This window comes from Gamsiella multidivaricata (genome assembly GCF_025024155.1).
Source record: "Gamsiella multidivaricata strain RSA 2152 chromosome Unknown BC939scaffold_62, whole genome shotgun sequence".
Taxonomy (NCBI): Eukaryota; Fungi; Mortierellomycota; class Mortierellomycetes; order Mortierellales; family Mortierellaceae; genus Gamsiella; species Gamsiella multidivaricata.
Genome location: NW_026251770.1, coordinates 172,996 through 196,101, shown reverse-complemented (window position 1 = coordinate 196,101; position 23,106 = coordinate 172,996). Strand labels below are relative to the sequence as shown.

At 49.5% G+C, this 23,106-nt stretch overlaps 9 protein-coding genes across 9 annotated transcripts; 4 read left to right on the top strand and 5 right to left on the bottom strand.

Moving 5' to 3' along the window:
• Positions 1-1,632: 1,632 nt before the first annotated feature.
• On the bottom strand, positions 1,633-3,951 carry BC939DRAFT_479698 (uncharacterized protein; the record flags this gene model as incomplete). Its single annotated transcript, XM_051558871.1, has 1 exon — positions 1,633-3,951. The coding sequence occupies one exon, from the start codon at positions 3,949-3,951 to the stop codon at positions 1,633-1,635; it is 2,319 nt and encodes a 772-aa protein (XP_051409253.1).
• A 477-nt stretch (positions 3,952-4,428) lies between these two features.
• BC939DRAFT_460478 (uncharacterized protein) lies at positions 4,429-5,611 on the bottom strand. The gene has a single exon (XM_051556884.1). It carries the CDS (start codon positions 5,388-5,390, stop codon positions 4,851-4,853), a length of 540 nt encoding a protein of 179 aa, XP_051409252.1. The 5' UTR covers positions 5,391-5,611; the 3' UTR covers positions 4,429-4,850.
• A 203-nt stretch (positions 5,612-5,814) lies between these two features.
• Positions 5,815-8,179, top strand: BC939DRAFT_505853 (uncharacterized protein; the record flags this gene model as incomplete). Its single annotated transcript, XM_051560725.1, has 5 exons — positions 5,815-6,552; positions 6,655-6,803; positions 6,900-7,044; positions 7,146-7,842; positions 7,986-8,179. 5 exons carry the CDS (start codon positions 5,815-5,817, stop codon positions 8,177-8,179), a joined length of 1,923 nt encoding a protein of 640 aa, XP_051409251.1.
• A 198-nt stretch (positions 8,180-8,377) lies between these two features.
• BC939DRAFT_267081 (kinase-like domain-containing protein) lies at positions 8,378-11,415 on the bottom strand. The gene is made up of 10 exons (XM_051551103.1): positions 11,357-11,415; positions 10,544-11,263; positions 10,361-10,439; positions 10,078-10,258; positions 9,821-9,987; positions 9,655-9,743; positions 9,412-9,550; positions 9,140-9,302; positions 8,912-9,014; positions 8,378-8,814 (listed from the first exon to the last, which is right to left on the bottom strand). The coding sequence occupies exons 2-10, from the start codon at positions 11,186-11,188 to the stop codon at positions 8,602-8,604; spliced, it is 1,779 nt and encodes a 592-aa protein (XP_051409250.1). The 5' UTR covers positions 11,189-11,263; positions 11,357-11,415; the 3' UTR covers positions 8,378-8,601.
• Positions 11,357-12,104, top strand: BC939DRAFT_267107 (uncharacterized protein). The gene is made up of 2 exons (XM_051551104.1): positions 11,357-11,793; positions 12,009-12,104. Exon 1 carries the CDS (start codon positions 11,459-11,461, stop codon positions 11,768-11,770), a length of 312 nt encoding a protein of 103 aa, XP_051409249.1. The 5' UTR covers positions 11,357-11,458; the 3' UTR covers positions 11,771-11,793; positions 12,009-12,104.
• Positions 12,011-13,174, top strand: BC939DRAFT_531378 (uncharacterized protein). Its single transcript, XM_051561607.1, has 2 exons — positions 12,011-12,568; positions 12,687-13,174. The coding sequence occupies exons 1-2, from the start codon at positions 12,223-12,225 to the stop codon at positions 13,028-13,030; spliced, it is 690 nt and encodes a 229-aa protein (XP_051409248.1). The 5' UTR covers positions 12,011-12,222; the 3' UTR covers positions 13,031-13,174.
• A 936-nt stretch (positions 13,175-14,110) lies between these two features.
• BC939DRAFT_505850 (uncharacterized protein) lies at positions 14,111-15,269 on the top strand (the record flags this gene model as incomplete). Its single annotated transcript, XM_051560724.1, has 2 exons — positions 14,111-14,371; positions 14,541-15,269. The coding sequence occupies 2 exons, from the start codon at positions 14,111-14,113 to the stop codon at positions 15,267-15,269; spliced, it is 990 nt and encodes a 329-aa protein (XP_051409247.1).
• A 649-nt stretch (positions 15,270-15,918) lies between these two features.
• Positions 15,919-18,264, bottom strand: BC939DRAFT_266998 (uncharacterized protein). The gene is made up of 4 exons (XM_051551102.1): positions 17,847-18,264; positions 16,336-17,754; positions 16,045-16,244; positions 15,919-15,995 (listed from the first exon to the last, which is right to left on the bottom strand). The coding sequence occupies exons 1-4, from the start codon at positions 18,076-18,078 to the stop codon at positions 15,990-15,992; spliced, it is 1,857 nt and encodes a 618-aa protein (XP_051409246.1). The 5' UTR covers positions 18,079-18,264; the 3' UTR covers positions 15,919-15,989.
• A 1,866-nt stretch (positions 18,265-20,130) lies between these two features.
• BC939DRAFT_460470 (uncharacterized protein) lies at positions 20,131-20,700 on the bottom strand. Its single transcript, XM_051556883.1, has one exon. The coding sequence runs from the start codon at positions 20,628-20,630 to the stop codon at positions 20,229-20,231; it is 402 nt and encodes a 133-aa protein (XP_051409245.1). The 5' UTR covers positions 20,631-20,700; the 3' UTR covers positions 20,131-20,228.
• Positions 20,701-23,106: the final 2,406 nt, after the last annotated feature.

Below are 23,106 nucleotides of genomic sequence, written 5' to 3'. Positions count from 1 at the left end.
TAATTGATCAGAATAAAGTTGCTGCTGCATAGTCCTCTCAGTAACATGGTAAAGTTATAGTCCTATGAGATTAAAAGGGACGGCGGTTACATGGTCCAATCGTCTGTTGATGTTGGTACCGTAACCATGTGTATCAGGATGAGGCGCGCACTATTGGATTGCTTGGGATCCAGAGATGCGAATAGTTACTGAGGGGAACCGTAAATCTTGGAGAATGGCGTTATACAAAGCCCCATGGCGGATCAGTGCACGGCCAGGACTGAAGAAGAGCAAGCAACTAGGGTATTTTCTTTGCAAAGATGGTCCGATAGTGGTCGTCGGTTCAATTGTTCAATACGGCCATTACAAATCCGTCTCTGCACGTTTCATCCCTCGTGCATGAGTCCCATGTGGGTGGGTGTGCATGTGTTATTTCTGGAAACGACTACTATTTTTGCTATGCAGTGCTCGCTCTCTTATTTTTCGTTTATAGCACTCCCACTTGCAGTGACCATCTTGGATACCTTCCAGAGTATATGCAAAGAGATTTGTATGCCATACCTGCCTTGTCTTTCCTTGGTGGGACACCCGCTCACAGACCAGCATGGTGCCTGTAGCACCACCACAAAATTTGGACCAGGGAGCCCCTTTTTGCATGGTTTTAACGGTCCTCCCTACGATTGGCTGCCCGATGGGATCCCCAGGAATTTAATGAAATGAGTGTACTTGAGCACTCTTCAGAGTTGTGGACCTGGCTGCCTGGGAGTGGGCCAAAGGAGGAAAACGGCATGGCAACAGCCCAGACCAGCCAGCAACGTGGCATATCAGCCTAGAGGTACATGAAGCCATGGTCCACGAAAAAAAAAATCGCCCTGAGTTCAGAATTTTTTTAGGAGTATAGTTTAAGGCATTTATCTATTGTGTCAAGTTAAGTTAAGTTAAATCGGCTCTTGCAGTTAAGCAAGCTCTGCATTCTTCTTTTTTTTCTTGCAGACCATCAGAGAATTTACAGAGCAAACGCAGACACAGGAGACCGTGCGATTGCAAAGCAACTCGGGCCGTCTATATTTTGTTGGTACGTGTATGCACCTGTTCCTTGTCTGTGTGCTCTGACCCACCAGCCCACGCATCACGTCCTCAAATATGCATTTTCTTTTTCCGGGGATAGGAAGGAAGAACTGATCTTTTCTTTCTTCCAATCTGCGGATGATTTGTCGGATTTGTATGTTGCACCAGTATGTATGGTCATGCATGGAATGTTAGTCCAGTTTATGGACCTGTAAGTCTCGTCATACTGCATTATACCCACAATGGTATATAATTGCACATACATCTAAGACTGGAAGAACGAACGAGGTCTCGTGGGTATGGGGTGCTTGGATGGACCCAAAGTTCTTTATAAGCACGCGGCCCAATTCAGCTACTTGGGGACCTGTCAGCTGGAGACCACAAGGGTACTTATCCCCTCTTGCCAGCCAAACAGGCAACCATTTTATCCTCAGATAGGTACCAAATACACCTCCTCAAAGAAATGAATGTGAATTTCATTTATGCCCTGGATTGAAATCGTGGGCGTCAATCATGCTTTTTTTTATTTTCATTTTTATGCTTTGGATAAATGAATGCAATAAAGCACTTGGAACTGAGATGAGACTAGATTTCAATCATGGCGCCGAGACAACAACTGCATTGTTCGATATTGTACGTGTACGTGTGGCGGGCGTACGTGGCCAAGCGCTGCTGGTGCTGGTGCTTGGACGGATGGGTATATTGCACTGGCTGCTTGGCCTGCGGTGAATGCGATGACGACGGCGTAGAGGGACTTGGAGTCGTCATGGCCGACAGGGGAGAGGGTGAGGACATGGCCGATGACAATGGCGAAGATGCCGACGATGAGGACGAGAGTTGGCTAGACGAGAACGGTGAGACCAGCCGTCGACTTGCTCGGGCTGCCGCTGCTGACCCGTGCTGCTGGGTCTCATTCGTAAGACGAAGGTTCTCCAGGTGCCTCAGCTCGTCCGAACTCGAGAACTGGACGTTGCGACTGTCATTGCGGACGCGCTTGGATTCGAGAGACGCCAAGGTCTCCTTGAGATGCAATGATTTTGCACGTCGGAGTCGAATCGCCTCCCGCTCTGCCTCCTCTGCCGCTGCCTTGGCCGCCAAGCTCTGCCTCTCCTTCTCTTCAGCTTCCTTCTGTTTCCGGACTTGTGCCTGCTCGAGCTCGTACTGGATCCGGGCCTTCTCTTCCTCCTGCTCTGCAGCGGAATACGTTGGCAGGAGTGGCGTCGATGGAATAGTCGTCAGCGGGTTTCCTGCAGCGGAGGGAGAGGCGACCATGATGGCCAAGGCATTCGAGATTGCCGCAGACTGTTCGCTCCCCAATGTTCGTCTCTGAGACTCTCGGCGCTTCTGTCGCTGCTGTTGGTGATATTGGTGTTGTCGCTGCATGAGGTCGAGCTGAAGTTCGAGCGTGACCTTTTCTTGACGAAGAGCATCGTATCCGCGCTGGAGGACTGCAATCTGGTCCATCAGGAACTCGCACTTGCGCTGCTCCAGCGTCAACTCTCCATCCTTGCGTGGTGCATTGACTGTGAAGCGGCGAGTGAGTTTTGTCCGGCGAGAATGGGAGGTCGAGGCAACAGAGGCGACTGAGGCCAAGAGCGAACTCAGCGTGCTTTCACCCATGCTGCCGTGCTTTTTCGCTGTGCCACCCGTTGCTGCTGACATGCTCCGTGAATGTTGCACAGTGAGTTTGTTTGTGCTCCCTGCTATGCGATTTTCCGAATTTGTCTGTTCGGATTGGTCCAATTCGTACTGAAGCTGCTGAGCCTGCTGCTGGAAAAACGCGAGCTGTGCCTGGACTTGGACGTGTCGGTTGCCCATTGTAAGCACCAAGTCCTGCAGTCGCTCGACCTCGGCCCTGAACCTATTTGCCTCTGTCTCCAGCTCGAGGACGGCCTTTCCCCCCTGAGACTTTTCGCGGTGCAATGATTCGATGGCATCTAGCTGGGCATCCGAGACTTGGACCACCTTGGTTCGAAGTTCCTTGAGCTGTTCAATCAACTGGCGATTCTCCTGCTGCAGCCTGTCGACCTTTTCTGTGGCAGTCTTGAGTCGCTTCTGTTGCCTTGCATTCTCGGCATGGCTCTCCTTCATCTCTGCGGAGAGGGCCTCCCGCTCGGATAACATCTCGTTCAGTTTGCACTCCTGCTCCTGCGTTGTCGATTCTAGTTGACGAACACGATCACCATTGGAGGCAAGCGCGGCTTTTGTGTCGCTGAGCTCGCGTTGGGAATCCTGCAGTTGGGAAAGGGTCGTCTCGTACTGGGACATCAGGGATTGGAGCGATTGCTGGGAATCGGAGGATTGCTGCTGAAAGAGGGAAAGGCGCTTTTCCCTCACGGTCGAAGATCGCTCGGAGCGCTTGAGACGGAGTCTGAGGGCAGAGAGCTCAATCTCCAAAGCCTCACACCGCTCCTGGAGAGGCGACTTTGGGAAGAAACCAGCGCTAGGGGGTGGTTCGACAGAGGATAGGGGAGGAGAGGGCAAGGATGAGATTTGATGGTTGTGGTGGTGATGGCGGAAATGTGGAGTATGGGGTGTTTGTATAGGGCTGGAGTGTGAAGTTGAATATGAGGAATGTGCAGCGGGCTGGTGTTGGAGTGTGAGTGGTTTGTTGGGGCCACGCGTGGACGTGGATGCCATCTTGGACAAGCTGTGATCAAAGGGCGAGGGCTGGCGCGTCGAGTGGACGGGGCTGGGAATGGTGGTCGTGATGGGATGGGGTGCTTGTTGCCTTGTGGGTGCTGGTGCTAGCGATGCTGGTGTTGGAAGGGGATTTTTATTGTTCTGGTTGCGGGAGGAGAAGAAGGAAGTGGCAGCAGCGATTTTCAATGCGGCCATGGCATCGTCGGAGGACGCACGATGGTGGTGATGGTGCTGGTCAGTCACGTTTGGATCGATAGACATTGTTGCACTTCACGCTCGCTCTTCGCTGGTGGATCCTGGTTGTTCGATGTTGTTGCTTTCCTTGTTCTCTCCTTCAAAATAAAGTCAAAGCGGTTCAGCTAAATAGATAATTTCAGGGGCGAGAAGAGAAACTAGCAAAAGGTTGACTGGGAATGGGACATAAAAAGAAATGGATGCACAGGTGAATGAATGGAATGAACGATGGACAAGACGCGGAGGAGGACGAGGAGGGGTTGATGCTCAAAACAATGAAGACACAGAAGAAGAAGAGAGAAAAGAGGAAGGAAGGGAGAGAGATAGGGTTCCTATGTCCTATAATATCCGTAGTGTGCGCCCTGTTCCGCGAGGATTGCTTTGGAAATCGGCAAAAAATAAAAAGATAAATATACAACCGTGTGAGAGCCCTCTTCGCTTTAATTAAAATCGTCTTATTTTGTTGACGCTGTGAGGGTGTGCCATTTTCACCGTAAAAGTGCTCTCCCTCTTCACACACGCTCTCTCTCGTTTTGCTGTTTGAAATGGGGATCGAGTTGTTGTTGTTGTTGTTATTGTTGCTGTTGCTGTTGTTGTTCGCCACTTTTTCCCCTCTTCTTCTCTCTAGTCGGTTTGCTGGTAACAAGTAACACCACAACACAACGCAACATAATAAACATCGTTGCACTATTACACACGTTGTCGAGTAGGAGAGTGCTGTAGGAAATATTGCTCTCAAAGGGCGATGTACAAGGGAACAGAAAAGAAAGAAAGAATAATGGGCGGGGTGTAGAAAATATTGTCTGCAATCGTTCACTTGCGGCACTTGAGGCGGAATAGAATTATAGAGCTAGTCAGGTAGCCTGCTCTACCTTGTTCGCTCGCCGCCATCCCTGGCCTACTTATAACCTATTGCACCATCGCTCTCATAATCCTTTATTTATGAGAGAGCATGGGCAAACGGGCACTTTTTTCTTATCTTGTCCTAGACTAACTAATCGGCCGGCAGCCTCATGGACCCACGTGTGGGTTATCAAGTACCTACGGAATACTCGTATATCGGTATGGCTTTGACATTCCACGCTGGGTACAGACACGTCTACCGGATACATACCAGTACATGTACGTGTCAGTTGCCACCAAAAACGGACATTCGCCATCACCAGTTGTTTCATCGACACTCGCATTTCTTGGTCCATACCAAAAAATAAACACCTTTGTTCAAAGCACTTCGACATGTCCGAAGAACCTAATGTCGATTTTGTTACTGACGCCACGACAGCGATCTGGGCAGCGGTTTTGTGGGTGATGATGAACGCGAAGGTAACGGAGAAGGAGGTGGAGACATGAATACCTATAGCACTGCAGCTAGCGGCAGAGGCAAAAGCGCAGGCAACACAGACAAGCAACTGGCGACAGGTCTGGCAGTTATCACGCAAGGGCTCAGACTTGCTCTTCAAGGGCATATAATACTACGGTGTGCCGGTTTATCTAGCTGCTGTGGTGGGATATCTGTGCGTCAAAATTCTGGAGCTAGCAGGAAGTGTTTGCACGAGACAACAAGGAGTGGACTACGCTTCGGCGTTTGTAATTGGCGGCCAAGAACGTCGAGGAGCCGGGCAAGCTGTTGGCGGACATCATGATAGCCGAGCGAGGTGTCTTACCCAATATCAACGGAGCGATCTTGCCAAAAACAAAAAGATAATGGAAATTGCACACGACGCAGTATGCTGTATTTTTTCCCTTCCTTTCATTGCATCACACGTGACAAGTTTTCCGAATAAATAGCGCAATTGCGCTGCACTTTGGAGTTGCATCTCTTTGCTTCTGTTTCCTCTCTTGGTTGCTGATTCTCCCTCTTCGCAATCAACTCCACGGAAGATCTTTACAATGTCTTTCTTACGCTCGCGTCCACCTGTGCAATCTAACCGCGCCCATCAACAACGGGCTCTCGGTGTCAGACCCTCACCTGGTGGCCCGGCCGTCAAGCGCGAGATCCCTACGAAGAAACCCGCGGCTCAACCCCAGCCAGGAACCTACACCGACTATAAGCTGGTCTCAACCTCGCACGACGTCCTTCACCATGTCATGCGATTCCATGGCAATAAGGAGGTCAGCCCTGACAAGTTCACACAGCCGGTCAAATTGCACCGCAAACGGAACGAGAACAGCGGCTACAACCGATACAGCTACTATAATAGCAAGTACAACTACCAAAACAAGGACACAGCAGGTGCGGATAAGAAGGATGGGGTGGCCGGTGGAAATGCGGCAGCTGGACCAGGTGGTGCAGCAGCACCGACAACGGGCGCGGATACATCACTGATTGCTCCCTATGGTGGAGGCGTGCGTAATAAGCAGATGTTGTTCAAGAAGCGTACGAGACAGATCTATATCGCGAACGAAGAGGAGCGGAAGAAGAAGGAGATTGAGGCGGCACCCTGGGTCGTTGAGGATTACGATAATCAGAACAATTGGACAGGTCAGTTGGAGGGCGGGCAACATGCGAACTATGTGCTGTTTTTGTTCTCGGACGACGGGTTCAAGGTCGTGCCTGCGGACAAGTGGTACAAGTTCACACCAAAGATTCAGTATGCCACCCTGACGGCAGAGGAGGCGGAAGAGCAGGTAAAGCGGTTACTATCTCGATGATACCTGGTTACCTGGTTTTCTTTTTGGTTGAATTCATATCCTTTTGATACCCATCGTATTTTGTCTTTCGCTACCTAGTACCAAAAAGCACAAAAGCAGAACAACAGCAGCATCCGATGGCTGATGCGGTCCAAGAACAAAGCAAAGACAGAGGATGGCGAAGAGGGCGCAGAAGAAGAAGTCGAAGGCGAGCACTTAGTCACGGTTGACCATGAAGACGACGTTGGGTAGGTCATTTCTTCTCGTTGGCACTGGACAAGTTCGACTGTTACTGAATGGTACAAGACTAATGACGCTGATGAATATCGGCTTTGTTCAATTAGATATGACGAGGATGAGGCCAGGGAGAGAAAGAAGAAGCGTGGAAAGCATGGCGACGTGGACGAAATGGACTTTGATGAAGTCTGGCAGGACGACGAGGAGATGCCCTCAGAGATGCCTGGATTCGAAGACGACGCAAAGGACGATGTAAGCTCGCCCAGCGCTTGCGGCATCTGTCTTTCTCGTTTTCTCCCATCGTCAACAGGTCCCTCTCTGACACATTATTTTGTGGTATATCACACAACTAGCCTCGAAGGAAGCAAGGACCAGCTATGGACTCTGATGAGGATGAAGACGAAGAGGACGACAAGGGACGCTTGACAGAGACTGGAAAGGCTGTGAAGAAGGCGCTCTTGAAGCTCGAGAAAAATAAGGTCTACGCCAGCGACGATGAAAAAGATCCCTATGCCAGTGATCAAGATTCGTCTGATTCTGATCTGGATGAGATTGACAAGGAGAAGGATACGAAGAAGGAAGATGACGCACAATTATCACAGGAGACCGCGAAATCAAAGGGCAAGGGCAAGGCCAGTGTCAAGGGCGCGCTCTTGATCCCAAAGAAGGCCGGTGTCACCAAATCTGCCACACCCAACAAACCCGTCGGCGTCAAGGCCTTGAAGGGCAAGGTCCCATTGCCACCACCCAGGAATGCCAGCGCCGGTGCAAAGCCCGCGGTTTCGTCATCATCACCTTCATTATCAACAGTGGCAGGCAAGGCTGTGAAGTCGTCCTTGGCGTCGTCGAGTGTACTCAGGGCTTCATCTCCACCTGCACCTGTGGCGGGCGGTTCAAGTTCATCAGGAACAATGGAAAAGAAGCGGAAAAAGACGGCTGACTCTGCAGAGACCGTCGATGAGGGGCCAAGTAGGAAACAGAGCCGAACAGCTGACGCGGCACCATTCTCAGGCTCGAGTGCACAGGCGGACGCTTCAGCTGGTGGTGATGGTCAGTGTTTGCACCAGTTGCTCTAATGAATGGCATGGCTGTGGGCCATGTTTTTTTTTTTTTTTTTTTTTTACTAACCTAAAGATTCTTGATTTTCTCATATGCTCTCGCTCTGCATGGAATACGATATCGACGGCTTCAAGATTCGTTGCTGATCACGGAAGCGGAGGTCATTGCACTGCTAAAGAGTCGGCCCCAGGTGACGACCCGCGACTTAATTGTCGACCTGAAGAGGAAGTTGCGGAAGGAACCCCGAAACAAGAATATCCTCGCTGCCATCGTCAAGAAAGTCGCCATCCCGCAGGACGGCATCTTGGTTCTGAAGGAGGGCTTGTAAGACCAAACTCTCGGACTCTTAAATGGCCTGTATTTGATTGCCAAAGGGCGCGCTTGCTTTCTATATCAACATCAAAGAACAAGCACCAGCCATTAAGTGCCAAGCTTCAGAATGGCTCATGCATCAATATCTTTCTTTACATATTGTACAATTGAAATAAGAATGAAAAAAAGAAAAGAAAACAATAACTGCTACAACGAGGATGGTAACTGTCTGACTAGTCTGCCTGGCCGGTAGTTTCTATGCGTTTAAAGCGCCAGGGGAGTATTTGGAACTATGCGCGCGCAATAACAAAACAATAAGAATACGGAGGAAATAACGAAATACGTGACATAGCGATGAATGGATCATGAATAATAATGGATATTTGAAGCAAAAAAGTTATGAAAAAGGGGAGAAAATAAAAAAAAATAGAAATAAAATCATCTAGGTGGATGGAAGGAATCGCCGCCGGCCCTCTTGCCGAGGATCTGTCCTGCCTCGTCCACGATGTAGCTAAAGTAAGGATGCTTCAGTGCCTGTGCGGCCGTGATGCGTTTCTCGGGGTCGTATGTCAACAGCTGACCAAGTAAATCTTTCAGTGCCGCCGCAAAGCCTAGATTCTCGGCGCGGTTGGCTGCCGGTACAACATAGTCCTGGATATCGATGGCAAGAAAAAACAAAAAGCCTCGTAGTTAGAAAAATGTGGAGGAGTGCTACTTCAGACGTGAGGTGCCAGGAGAAACTAGGTACCTTGAGGGGTTTCAGAGCCTTCACATATTTCCGGCTCGCACGTTTTGTCTCGTCATTAGGGTAATCCAGTCGTCCCTGCACAAAGTACTTTTGGGCCGATTTGCTAAAGAAAGAAAGAAAGAAAGAAAGAAAAAAAAAAGGCGCCGCGTCAAGTGGCCTGCAGAGTTAATCGCCAGTCTATCTCCATACGACGCGCAAATCAGGGTTCTTTCTTGCTGTTAAACGTACTGGCACGAGCGAATCATTTTATCAGGTATAGGTCCGAGGACAGCCTGCATCATGGCTAAATGCTCCAAATTGTCGTGGGTCTGAAAGAGCGCTTCCCCAGTAAGGAATTCCACCAGAATACAGCCAACAGACCAGATATCACATGGGTAAGACCAGCCAAGACCTATATTTCAATTTGAAAATATCATGAACGTTGTCCTGCGTAAGCATATCTGCTCCAAAACGGATGCTTAATTTGGTCCGCGCATCAAATGCGGTTACTTCGGTCATACCAAGAATGATTTCCGGCGCGCGATAGTGCCGCGTGCTGACAACAGTCGAATGGTGTTCATCCTGGAAGGTTGCACTTCCAAAATCAATCAGCCGAATTTCTGGGTCTAATAATACTCTCCGCATCTTATTTGGTGACTTCTAAAAAAGTAACCGCAAGGATCCCGAATTCAGGTTAGTACGTGGTCAAGTAATGCAAAAAAGTATGGCATTATACCTCTATTAGACATGTGGTAGAAGCTCACCTTGTATGGCACCTGCTTATATGCACCGTTCTTTAGCAGGATATTTTCCGGTTTGAGATCAGTGTGGATTAACCGCAGACGGTGAAGGACTATATAAAAACGATGGAATAGTGTTAGCGACCGCCTTGAGATAAAGACCTCCATTAGTCTTATATAGCATACGTACATTCTACACTTCTTAGGAGTTGCTGCGCGAAGAACTGAATCTGATTAGGCGGGAACGGACAAAAAGCGTTGTCCTTGAGCCAGTCATAGATCGACTGTCCCAAGAGATCAAACACCATGCAGATGTGGTTCCGATAATCGAACCAGTCATTGAGGTGAAGGCATTTACTGTAGATACAAAGTGCATGAAACAAATGAAGAGAGTGGTCAGTATGTCGTCCAAGATGGGTGGGTCACTGGACGAGAAAATATACTTACTATGCATTCGGAGGATCGTTCTTTTTCAACGTGGTCAGCACGCGGGTTTCGATCCTGCTCGCGTCACGATACTTTTGAACAGCACGGATGATCTTGATGGCACAATGCCTCCCTGTCTCCTTATCGTAGCACTCGACTACTTTTCCAAATGTCCCTTGTCCCAACAGTTTGATAATTTTATCTACATTGATGCATGGAAGTGAATAGGCCGGTGAGAGTCATAAAAAGAACTAATACGCGTCCATTTAAAAAAAAAAAAAAAAAAAAAAAATGGTGTACTTACAGCGGTTCGTAAAATCATCATTGACAACAACAATGTAATGGCCTTCTTTATCATCCCAAGGGGGTATATTAACCGGTGCCTATGCAGGGTTCGTAATGAAGGAGAATAAATAGTCAGCTATCACCGGCTCATTTTTTGTCCGCACCATCGAAAGCCTTGATTCTATACCCTGACATGATTTACATCTCGGTTAGCCACTGGTGCGTTAGCATGGGTCTGAGGCGCTGGTGGGTAGTAAGGTGCCTGGTTTTCTTGCCATGTTCGCGGCTGCACAAACTTGACATCCGCATTGGATTTCCGCTTTTTCCTAGTGGGTGCAGTGACAGCACTATTGGGCGTGTTTCCAACGTCTGGTCGCGCGACCAATGCTGCGTTCGCGTACATCTGTGCAGGGTGAGGTTGATTATGAAGGGCGGGGGCGTATGAGCCCTGTGCATATGCGTAGTGTTGATTCGGTACATGGTTAGACATGTCATTGGACCCTGAGGCAGCTAGATCAGATGACGGCGCCCGCTTGTTAGTCCTCCTTGTCACACGCCCTCCTGCATTTACTGGTATTGAGGAGACACCAGTTTGTGATGTCGATGAGCCTGGATAGTAGTGCTGGCCGGGGGGCAATTGAGGCTGCATTATCCGGTACCGTGGGGAGGTAACGGGATGGCCATTGGGGACCTGTTGACCAGAGGCCGATGACGATGTGGATGAGGAGAGCGAGGGCGGCGGCGGTGTATCGTCCTCAATTACAATGACCTCCTTTGGTGGCCCGTTTTTATAGAACTCTGCCCAGTCGGCCTGCCTCCTTCCTTCGGCCGTGGTCGAGTCGGTCATGATGGTCGATGGGGTCCAAGGGTCAGCTTGGGGTGGAGGTATCGTCGAGAGAGACAGCTTGGATGCCTTTCGCGCCTAGGACGGGCAGTAATACGCGGGTTAGGTGAGTTATTCTGAACTGCGCTCTTTTCGATACATGCTCTGACGGTATGGATAAGAGATATATACCTTTTGCTGGCTGAATGGAGGGGGAGGTTTGGATGATGGCAAGGACCGGATGAACTCGATGGTTGACTCGATGGTTGACTCGATGGTTGGACTCGATGGTCGATGACAAGTGACGGACAGGCTAGCTGGCTATGTCTGCTTGGTCTGCTTGATTGGTTTGTAGGTGTACTCTCCTCCACTACGGTTTGGCCAGTATGGGTTTTGTGCGGCGAACTAAGGTTTTTTCGTGGAGTAAGTCCAGATGGCCATGTAGTCAGCTGCCGGATGCATTACTCCTCCACCCATCAAAACACAGCCGAGACCTTGGCTCAGATGCAGCTCCATCGACTCTTGCGGGTGGATGGGTTGGATCTGGATGGGATGATGCATCCTTGGGCCGATTATTTCGCTGGAATACCATGCCACATAGGGTGACTAATAGTCTCAGCATAGAAAAGGTATTCTTACCGATGAAGACGCTGTGCCTCGGACGGAGCGGTTGTCGGGTCAGCTGGAGTAGCGTCTGGAGTCAGTCTCGAGACAGAGGGAGACGAGAAGAGACGGGTCTTAACTTGCAAGTGTGAGTGATGATGCTGACTGAACCCTTTGCCCTTTTCATCACTTCTTTTTTTCCACCACTCGCACCTATGGACTTACTTGCTTGCACCGCCAGCTGTCTACAGTCATGTGACACACGCATCGTCTGCGATTTTCCTACCCTGGCCCTGATCAAGAACGAGATCTGATCTGATCAGTCAACAACAATCTCGGTCCCAGCTCCGTCTTTCTCACCCTTCGACTTCGGGACAGGATCATCGGACTCTTCACGACCACAGTGACGGAATCCACAAAAGAACCCTCACTCCTATCACAGCAAGCTCAGGACAATGCTCTTCAGTCTCTCGGTAGTGAGGCGTTCCGCTTCCGGACCCATGGCCTCACGCCTTGCGGCCGCGGCCAAAGTTGATGCCCATTCCGCAAGTGCCTCACTTTGCGTTGCTGCTCGCCGCTATCAGTCCTCCTCTTCTTCTTCGTCGTCTTCCTCTTCCTCTTCCAGCGACATGTCTCAATTCGACTTTGCTTCACTCGTCACCCCCGAGCGTCCTATTCACGCTGCTTCGATGGACAGGGTTGATCTTGCCAACGGTTCTTTCTTTGCTCTGCACCGTCCTTTGCTTAGCGTCACCAATGCACCCATTGAGACACAACAGCATATATCAGATGACTACGAAGGCAAGTTTTTAACTGTAAATTGGCCATCGCCTTTTACGAAGGTCTCATTCTTCCTTGCCAGATTGTACCGAGTACTTCAATTAACGTCGAATGCACGGCGATCTTTATCTCACAATAGATTCAATTGAGGATTTGACCCACTATTTCTCATCGCTGCGCCCATTCACACCACCGAATCCAGTGCACCAGGGATCCATCCATAACAGAAACACAGAGCAGGCATTCCAGGACTTCTTGCGACAGATTGGAGATAAGCAATTCAGTGTTTCGAGCATTGACGGTCAGAACTGGATTCAGCTGCCAGTGCAGACTCCTCGTGAGAGTGTCATGGACGAGCTGGATGAGACCAACACGATGCATATGACGAGTGTGTTGCGCAAGAGGAGGATTAAGATGAGAAAGCACAAGTACAAGAAGTTGCGCAAGAGAACCAGAGCCTTACGCAAGAAGCTTGGAAAGTAGATGTCTGGACGTCTTTTTTATTTGGGCTGGATTAAGTGGCAGGGGGGAGGACGAAAGGGAGCTGGTTGGTGATGAGAGTTGCCAGCACAAAAAGAAATCATCTAGAGCATCAAATTATAAAGAAACCATTGTTCATTATCGCGTAAAAAGTCGTTTGCGCTGTTAATCGCAAAATGTATCTCATGCTAGTTGTCGCGTCCGAGTGGCTTTCCTTCGCTATGAATGAGGGTGTAGCGTGAACGTCGTTACCTGTTCTTTGGCACTGTATCATGAGGGCCACAGGTACCCATGTTGTATAGGGCGCAGTTACTCTTTGTTAGCAAGCACTACAAAGACCATAGCCCTATTCCTGTCCACAGCGGCGACTGTGATTGATCATGAGTCTATATAGTAGGAGTCACTGTAGAAGATGTTCCAGGCCCGTCGCCATAATAAGCCAGTACGCTTGCGCAAAATAATAACGCTCTACTTTTGAAATCCAACCCTTGTAGATCGTTTGGTAAGATCAGTTTAATGAGCAAGATGATCACCATTCCTCGCGACGCAACTGATTGACCAACTCAGAAAACAGGCCAACAGTAGCTGAACTCTGAAATCGCTTTAGGCCAGGACAACCCTTCCTAGAGCACCTGAAGCAATGCCACTTACGACGAGATAGGGTTCTTGCTTAGTTCTTGACACGTAGGATTAGAATGATGCGTAATGGTCCTTTTCACCAGCCTATGGTAGTCTGCTTTTGCGAACGAGGTGAGGGGTATAGTGCGTCATTGACAGAGATAAGTGCACTCATCCTCTTTCAGTGGCACCATGACGAACGAAGATTATCAGAAGAGCCGCCAAGTTCGACGTTCTCCGGGAATAACGCCCATAGACATGGCGAGTAAAAATATCCATACACCATGATGATACTCGATACGAGAGCGCGAATTGCAGCTGCTCCCTGATTGGACAACGGAATCCGCATGAATCCTCGCACATAGTAATTTGACCTCAATATCTCTCTTCTCACCCGTCCTTTTTTCTCGTTCGCCATCACCTTTCAACTCCTCCTCCCTTCGTCCTTGAACACAAAGTCCATCTATGCGTCTCCACAAGTCCAGCAACCGAGGTCTTCGGAAACATTGGCGCCGCCAACCACTGGGCCGTCTCCCTTTCCAGCCTCATCACCACTTTAAACCAAAGTCCTCCGTCCCCATCACCTACTTGCGACTCAAAGAACGCATCGCTGCACGCTCTCATGCGCTCCATCGGACCACTACCACTTCCTCTTCTGTCGGCAACAATAACCATACTCCCCAATCAATCTTCACTGTATCAAGCGAGCGTCCAAGAGTCCACGGGGTGAGTTTATTTTATTCATTTCGTATCGCTCTGACTTCTTTAGCTCGATATTCCCGCGCTTTTTTTTCGGCCCGAATGTTCAATAGGGGATGAATGGAAATATTAGGGTTATCATACCTCTCTGACCTATTTTTTTCGTCTCCTGCAATCAATCGAACTCCCTCGCCAGCTCTCCTCAACCCCATCTCTCGTCCTACCGAACCAAGCCTATAGGATACGTCGCCCTGGTCACACTTCCATTAAGAAGCGCTCCAGTAGCACTTCTGCAGGAGGCTCCACCACCGTAGCAGCATCTCGGACCCACAACTTCGGATCGCCTCCCACTAAATCAGACTTTGAGTCCGTATCTGGATCGGACTCGGATTTTTTCTCTTCTTCCTCCACATCCCATTCTCCCTCCTCACCGCCTTCGCCGACATCTTCCTCCGCCATGCCCACAGATCCGGATCATCACCACGAACTCATGATGCTGAAACGCGAGGCCTTTCAGGAACTCGCCTCACAGACCCAACGATTTGACGACCTCTTTATCGCAAAGATGATCTACTGGGAAAGTCTCGGTAACGAAGAGAAGGCTCAATGGCTCGAACGAGGTCATCACCATCATCGGCATACCCCAAGCAATCACCTACAATCACACGAGCAGCAGAGTTGTCAGGACATGGAGGAAGAAGTTGAAAGCAGCATGGAACAGGACGAGATTGACGACCTGGTGAATGCGCTTGAATGCAGAGCTACCTGTAAAGACTACTCAGCCCTGCTGGATTTCGAGAGAGAGGCTGCGGCTGAGAGGAGACGTCAGACGGTCGGTGAACGAGATCAGCTCCACGATACCTCGGCTGTGAAGATGCAGGATCCGCTGACTTGCTGGGACCTCGGTTATGAGGACGTCTTCTAAGGAACCCGACTCTTTCATTCCTTTTTTCCGACATGTTATTCAATTAGATCATCCACATATCTGAATGTGCCCTTTGCTCTTTACTCCTCACTTCATTTTTATGTTGATTGTGGTTTCTTTCTTTACAGCCTTGTTATCTGATTTTCTTCCGCACCTTGTATATACCAAAAAAAGTCCTTTGCTTGTTTCTTCTACCTCTTTTTTTTTTTTTTTTTTTTTTTTTTTTTTCTTCATAAAGATACTAATCAAAAGAGATCTCCAAAGCATATTGAGTAGATCCATTTATCTCCAGGCTGTTGTTTTTGCTCCATCGAATTGCTAAAATAAGTTTATATGTAAAGAAGTAGAATGCTATGGTACACAGTAATTGACAATGAAAACAAAGGAGGAAAAGAAAAAAAAAGGCGTAGCACAAAAATATTCCTCATCTTGACCAAATCCATCATCATCCCTCCTTCTTCAGCTCCTTGTCAACAACTCCATTCTCAGTCGAGGAAACTGCGACAGCGGCAGCATCTTGATCTGCCATCTTTTTGGACTCTGATAGTTGGTACGAATCCGATTCTCCGACAGAGCTAGGGGCCGATGAAGCCTCCGTTTGCACGCTGCTCGATTCTGAACCCGAAGACCCTATCTCTGAGGCTCCTACCCCTAAAGATTCTGCCTGGGAAGATCCTGCCTCTGAAGGCCCTGCTCCTGAAGATCTTACTCCTGAAGATCCTATTCCTGGAGACCCTACCCCTGAAGGCCCTAATAGCTCGCCAGTCGCAGTGGCTATTGGAGTGGCAGTGTCGGATCCAGATGGATCTGCGTGCGGGGTTGATTCTGCAGTCTGACTGCTATTCCGCTTTCGCAATGGGAGCGCAATCGCCTGTAGCTGCTCCATTCGTGTGTTTATCACTCGGCTCTTCAGAGACGTGGGTCCCGCAGCTAGTTGGCCCTGTTCGCTTTGGCGCTTCAATAACTTGGCATAATCTGCAAAAGGAAAGTAGATAAATGCCTTTAGTATTACGTTCCAATGGACCCAATACATTGAACATATAGAGTGCATAAAAAAAGTACATACGAAGACCGCAGGCATTGCATAATGTGCGGGCACCATCAGGTCCACGACGCCACTCTGGCGTATCCGAGGAATCGCAGGACAGACATCGGCCAGGAGGCTGGGTCCGCTTGGCGCGCTTGCGGTACTTTTGATAGGGTGCCTCGCCACTCTTCGAGTTGCGGCCGCCCTCGGTGCTGTTGTTCTTGCTGTAGCCATCAACGCTAGTGACACTGCTGTTGCTGTGGCGATAGCCAACTCTGCTCATGCCCGAGTCAGACGAGTACGATGTCGAAAAGCCTTCTTTGAAACTGTGACCACGATGCGACGTCGAAAGCGACGCCATAGCACTGCTGCTGTTTCCGTGCTTCATAAAAGGCCTTCCCTCATGGTCTACCTCCATTTGGCTGCGATGCAAATCTCTGTTGATGGCAGGACGAGGTTGATCATACCTTTCGAAGGGCTGCTGCTGTTGCCTGTGCCTCTGGTTCAAGGGATAGTTGTGCGACGGTCGTGGCTGCACCAAATCCCTCTGTCGTTCATAATAGCTCTTGGAGGTCGATGATGTTGCGGGCACGACAGTCCAGTCCTTCTGTACGTTGCCATGTTGGTCCACAACCGATGGTGCCAAAGTGCTGTCCAGAAGCACGCATCGCTTTCCTCGGATCGTATTAATCTCCTCGTCAAGCTCTCGCTCCCTGGGAGTCATGCCCACCCAGGCCTTGATACGGATTGCAAGCTGGAAGATCGATGTAGCAACCTTGGCGAGTTCATGTACCAGCTCGTTTGGTGGCACCCCGTTACTGAACCTTACTGGACTGGTCTCTCTCTCTATCCGTTCCTGTGATGTAGCATTCGATTGTGAAGGTGACAGCTCCCCACCATCATCCGCAACCTTTTCATTCGTCTTGATGACATGCTGCAGTCCCATAAGCATCGTCGTATTCATGTATCGAATCTTCTGCAGGTTCGCTCGCATCTCTGGGTCCAACTCCGACGATCGGCGGTCATCATGCACCGTATTTGCTTGCTCTGTATAGTGGAGCGCAAATTTGCATAGAATATCACAGCTCTCAATTGCGGCCTTCAAATCCACAGTGTTCGGCATATCCGTGCCAAATTTGAATCGAGGGTCGTGGGTCTTGATGTTGAACGGTGACATGTCCTCATCTTCCTCAGCGTTACTATCATAACTGGAGTCGTGTGTCGTGCTATGGCTGCCGTCGCCCGTGCGGTCAGTAGGCTCTCGGCGAGAAAGGCTCGGCAGCGACGACATTATCGATTTGCTGGGTACTCGTGGGGCTGAGGCCCGTCGCGCATTCCCTTGTTGGCCCGGCTGATAGGGTTGCGCTGGTTGCTGATGTTGCAGTTGCGTCTGTGATGCTGAGAATGAGGGACTGTCAGGATAGTGTGAAGACGGAGGACTATAGGAGACAGGAGAGGCTGAGGAATGGTGTTCATGAGAATACGAGGACGAATGCCGTAGAGTTGAGGGTCGCTGTTGTTGAGGATGATGAAAAGGACGCGGTTCATACTTTGGATCAACTGGTATGGATAGATGAAGCGGTGAATGGTGCTGGTAGTCTGATTGCTGTTGTGGTGAGTACACTCGTTGGGGGTTCTGCTGATCGAGATCATATTCGCCCTCGTACTTGGGAGGTATATCCTCGTAGCGGTGTCCTCGATAGCTTTGGCCATGGGCCAAGTGAGACCGGTAGGGGTGCTGGGCAGAATGTGACAGACTGTGGAGGCGTCTTTGATCTTCATGTTGGTGAAAAGATGTTATGGTTGAGGGGTGATCCAGAGCCCGATTGACTACATCAAGATTAGCCGAATCTTTGACCTCAGCAGCGCGATCTTGGGGACCTGCAGCATAACCGTCATCCGGAGGGGCCATCGTTTGTGGAAAAATCGCACTGTGAATGGAAGACTGGGCTGCTTCCTGTTGCTGTTGCTGTTGCTGCTGTTGATGCTGATGCTGATAAGCCAAGGACGACAATGTTCGTAAGGGCTCCTCTGGATGATGAACTAGTGAACTTTGGCCTCCTGAACATGCGTACCCCGGTTCGCTGACCCTCTCCCTCTTTCTTTCCTTTTCTTGGTCTCGTTCTAGTTCACGTTCGCGTTCGCGTTCTCGGTCTACAAGAGCCACGCCGGCCGAGGAAGTGGAGGGTGAGGTAAATGGATAGGATGAATGGCGAGGAGATGATCCATGAGCGTGAAGCAACAGAGAGGATGCTGGAGGGAAGGGACGTCCAGTGTCCTCTTGGGCTTGGCCAACGTAAGGATGGCCTCCTCGAGGGGTTGAGGATGGCCCGTTGGAGGAATGACCGAGAGCTGATGAGGAGAGCTGGGTCTTAGGGTTGTGGCCTTGTGTTGCCCAGGATGATGATTGCCTGTAGAGGGACGATTTAGTAACATGGGGAGGGTACTGTTCGGAAGGAGGGCCATCGTCAAGATCCATATCTGGTCTGTCCAAGGGATGCTGTCCATCGAGATACTGGCGGTAATGGAGCTGAAACTGAGGCTGGTGCTGTAGCTGCGGCGGCCGGGGATACTGCCGGTACCCGTCGTCAGGGAACAAGGGCGTGGTGGGGAATTGTGAAGAGGACGAGATATAGGCGGCACTGGCGTGGATCTCGTATGGGTCGTGCCCCGAGTTGCTGTGGTGTCGAGAGAGCGGAGGATGTGAAGATGGCAGTCGAGGATCAGGACGGTGAGCCTCTATGGCTGGAGCGGAGAGTTCTGCGGGATGTGGACGGCTATCCATGATGCTGAATGGAAGCAGATGGATGCTGCCTCATGGAACTGAGGAGAGATGGGAAGGATGTGTGTGTGCGATGCGGCTGTGTGGCGTGGAGTGGAGTATGCGATGCAAGTGTTCGAGGTATGTTAAGCGCTGAGATACTGGCTGTGCTGGTTCTTACATACACATACACACAACACCACATGCAAATGAAATGGGGAGATGGAAAGAGAGGCTGAATAATGCGAACGTAGATGCAGGTGTCAAAAGAACATGGGCGATGGGGGAGTAAAGAAGAGGGAGGGGCGAAAAGGAGAAAACAGAGCTGCGTGTGGTTGGCCTAACGTACCACAGCCAGAAACATTGGGAAACGAGACGAGACAGCGGAATACGGCCTATTCCAATCAAACATCTGCGCGATCCAGATTTCTCCACCCCTAGTCTTGTTGCTATTGTTTATGTGTGCAGTCTATTCGTAAGCACTCACACGGCCCGACAAAAAAAAAGCGTTTTCTTCCGCGCGAGAGGACAAAGTCCCTCAGGAATCGTCCTTAGACTATCCTGCAGCCAGAAAATAAGAAACGAAGAACCATTGCAATGCAGAATATCTTATAGACAGGTATTTTTCTTAACAACCATAGTACATCACAGCGTTCAATTACTATTTTTTCAACATACTCAAGACTCCGAGTATCCTGTGCGCTTTGAGCAGTCGACAATCTATGCAATCCATACCGCAGCTCGGTATTGCTCAACTTCACACTGTTCTTCATTTCGTCTGCGCTGAAAATCGTACAGATTTTGATGAAGCTGCAGGTTCAGATGCGAACCTTGCTAGTGCAGCGTCACCTAGATCTTGTGGGATCCCATTTTGATCTGAATGTACATCTGCAAACACTCTTAAAAGTAAAGCGGAAAATTTATTAAAGAGTTAAAGTATCAGGCCCAATCCCTGTTCGTGCCCCAGACCCAGAACAAGACACAGAAGCAGATGCAGTTACAACAATATGAGGCTCGCCATATGAGCCACCTCCAATACGTTACTCAGGGGGCTCCAACTTTTTTTAATTCAACTGCGGGAAGTCTGTGTAGCCTCACAGACGCTCTGAAAGGGTGCAGCACGAGCGGTATCTAACCACAATGCGCACTCACAATGACAACTGGTTGATCACTATCGGCCATTACTGCTGCACTTCCACAAGCATGGCTGGCTACTATCCATGGTAATGCACTGGCCACAATACGAGTTCCGGCATTTTCTGTACTTTTGCATACTCGGTACGCATACTAAGCAAGCCCTTACACCGCAAATGACACACGTGGACACAGTGCTGGTCTGCGTGTTGTCCCACAAGCAGTAATACGTACCGCACATGGAGCATTCATATGTGCCCATACACCCACTGCAATATCTCCCATGGCTGTCGGGGTCACATTTAGTACATCTTGAGCTCTTGCAGTCATCACATGTGTACAACCTGCAATTACTGCACCCATTGTACACACAGGCATCAGCACCGCACTGATGACATGGCGCCACCTCAGAGTCATCGTAAAGCACCATGCTAGTCATGCCGATGTACTTGCCATTACACTCATGCACAAAGATACGACCCCTGTCGACGTATGGTAGCAGCGTTGTGGGCGGTGCAATATCCAGTGGTATGCCACCACTCGTCATGTATAGATCCGTGGTGATGTGTGGCCACTTTACCATTGCGCGAGTAAAGATCCTCATCATGGCCTTCGCCTTCATGTTCGCGCACCTATCAACGCTTATCCATGCAGGGTTCATCTGCAGCAACTCCTCAAGATCCGAAGTAGTGATGAGTGTGCCTGACACATCTATGCCGTTGTGGTTCTCCGTTGTGGTTCTCCGTTGTGGTTCTCGATGATTCGTCGAAACGTGGGACTCAACGCTCTACTGCTGAACGACATACGCTTTCTCGGGTCTACCGCGGATACTTCCAAGGCTCTGCCAGAGATGTAGGACGTGACGATAGTGCTCATGCCGCGTGATACTCCCGTGCATCTCAGCAAGTCGCATAGATCGAGCTAGTCAAGTACTCTCCACGAGATGGTAATGTGTAATGGCTCCATGCGTGTAAATGCGGGGCGCAACAGTGGGAGTGTTGTATGGTGTCTGCAACGACGTCGGACTTGAAGAGCTTGGGATCGACTTGACTTGAAGAGCTTGGGATCGACTTGACTTGAAGAGCTTGGGATCGGCTTGACTTGAAGATCTTGGGATTGACTTGACTTGAGGCGCGAAAGCGAGGGTCTGTAGGTAAGGTCGGGGTTCTGGGAAGAAGTGCTTGGAGAACTGTTGCTGAGATATCTGGCAGGGGAAGACACACTCTTATATAGCAAGAGCAGCATTCATACAGCAAGAGCAAGTTGCGGAGTATCAAGGTACCATATTTGACAAGAATTTTACGCCTCGTGTTGTAGCACAAACAGACGCACCACATACCGTCGAATGCCATGATCGCGACAAAATCCATTTTTCTTAGTTTTTCTGCGGCACAATTGGCTAGGAGGGCTTTAATCTCTATTGAGCCCGTACGCAGGGAAACCTGAGTCCTTGATGTACCTTGGTTTTGCCAAGTTGTACGAGTAGACTAGTACATAGTCGATTGTGTAAGAATGTGAAGGCTTGCGAATCAGGGGAGTAGTGACAGGGGAGTTGTACAAATATTCCAGAAACTGCCATTTCATAGAGTCGGTAACAATTCCATATGAGACGAATGCCAGGGCACTGTTTGTTACATGCGTCTTAGTCAGAACAGCCTTGAGTTGTAAAGTACCTTGTGCGATTCCTTGCTTGATGTCGTTGTGTTTGACCTCGATGACGGCAGGAATGGACGAGCAGTCGTGTTTGGACTCCATGCTGTATGTACAGGATAGGAGGCGAGCAGACACTCTCTGCTGCAGACTGGCCACATCCGAAGAGTAGTGGTCGTTTTAGTAGTATGAACATGTGTGTCCATGCCAAGACCAGAGCTGGAATTAGGCTGATGCAGAGGCTGAGAGAACTTTCTTGAATAAGCTCGTTTCCAGGGTGTCTGGCAGTAGTCATCCTCTCTGTTACATAGCACATAGTTAATAGCTGATAGTACAGGTTAAACGCGACGCGACTCACAGTAGCGCAAATAGACTATAGCATAGGGATTATTCTTTCCTACACACCTCAGTGTCATCCTCATCATACTCTCATATGCGTTTCCTCCTGGCTATCTTCTGGTTTGACAACCACTCACTGCTAAGTCGCTATGCTGTCCATCTCTCGCTCGTTGTCATCCTCACTGTCCATTCCATGATTTCCAATTACCGTTTCTCTTTAAGAAAACGATGCTTAAATGTCTTAATCGTTTCCTGCTACAGTTTCATGTTTAATTTTTCACTACACACTATGACGATAAGGACAGTGGCAATGGCTGTCCCAACTTTGGCTGCCAAACGGCAGCAACAGCAAGAACAAAAATCCAGCACTAACAAGCGAATCGCGATCCCAATCATCACCCATAAGAACCATCAGCCGAAATGAATACCCGAAGAACTGGCAGCAATCGAATACAACGCAAGCTGCACGTGCCGTAGGCGTCAAGTTCTTCCTGGGCCCGTCATCTTCCAGTCGTTGGTCAGCAACTCGCTAATGGATAGTATTCATCTTGCTAGGATCCTGCTCCAGAGCGTGGGATGTTCTGTGACCGAGATGAAATCGTCTGGAACGTCTAAGGGACGAAGGCATGGTGAGACAGTGCGACACGATGACACGATGCTGGTTGGGTCTGGGCGCGTTGTTTATTTCTGAAGTGTGAGCTGAAGATTGGTGTATGTGGGTGGCGTGGATATTTTTTAACGAGCGCTGTCTACACAGAATAAGAGAGCGATTTTACCTCGACCCTTGTGTTTCTCTCTGTGAGTATCAAACAGAGCGGAATGAGAGTCTCCATTTTGTTTCCCCTCCTGCCCCGTCGTCATCATGTCTGTGGGCGACAACAGGGATCTGAGAAAGGGACCTGAGGCATGTGACGCGTTTGAAAAAA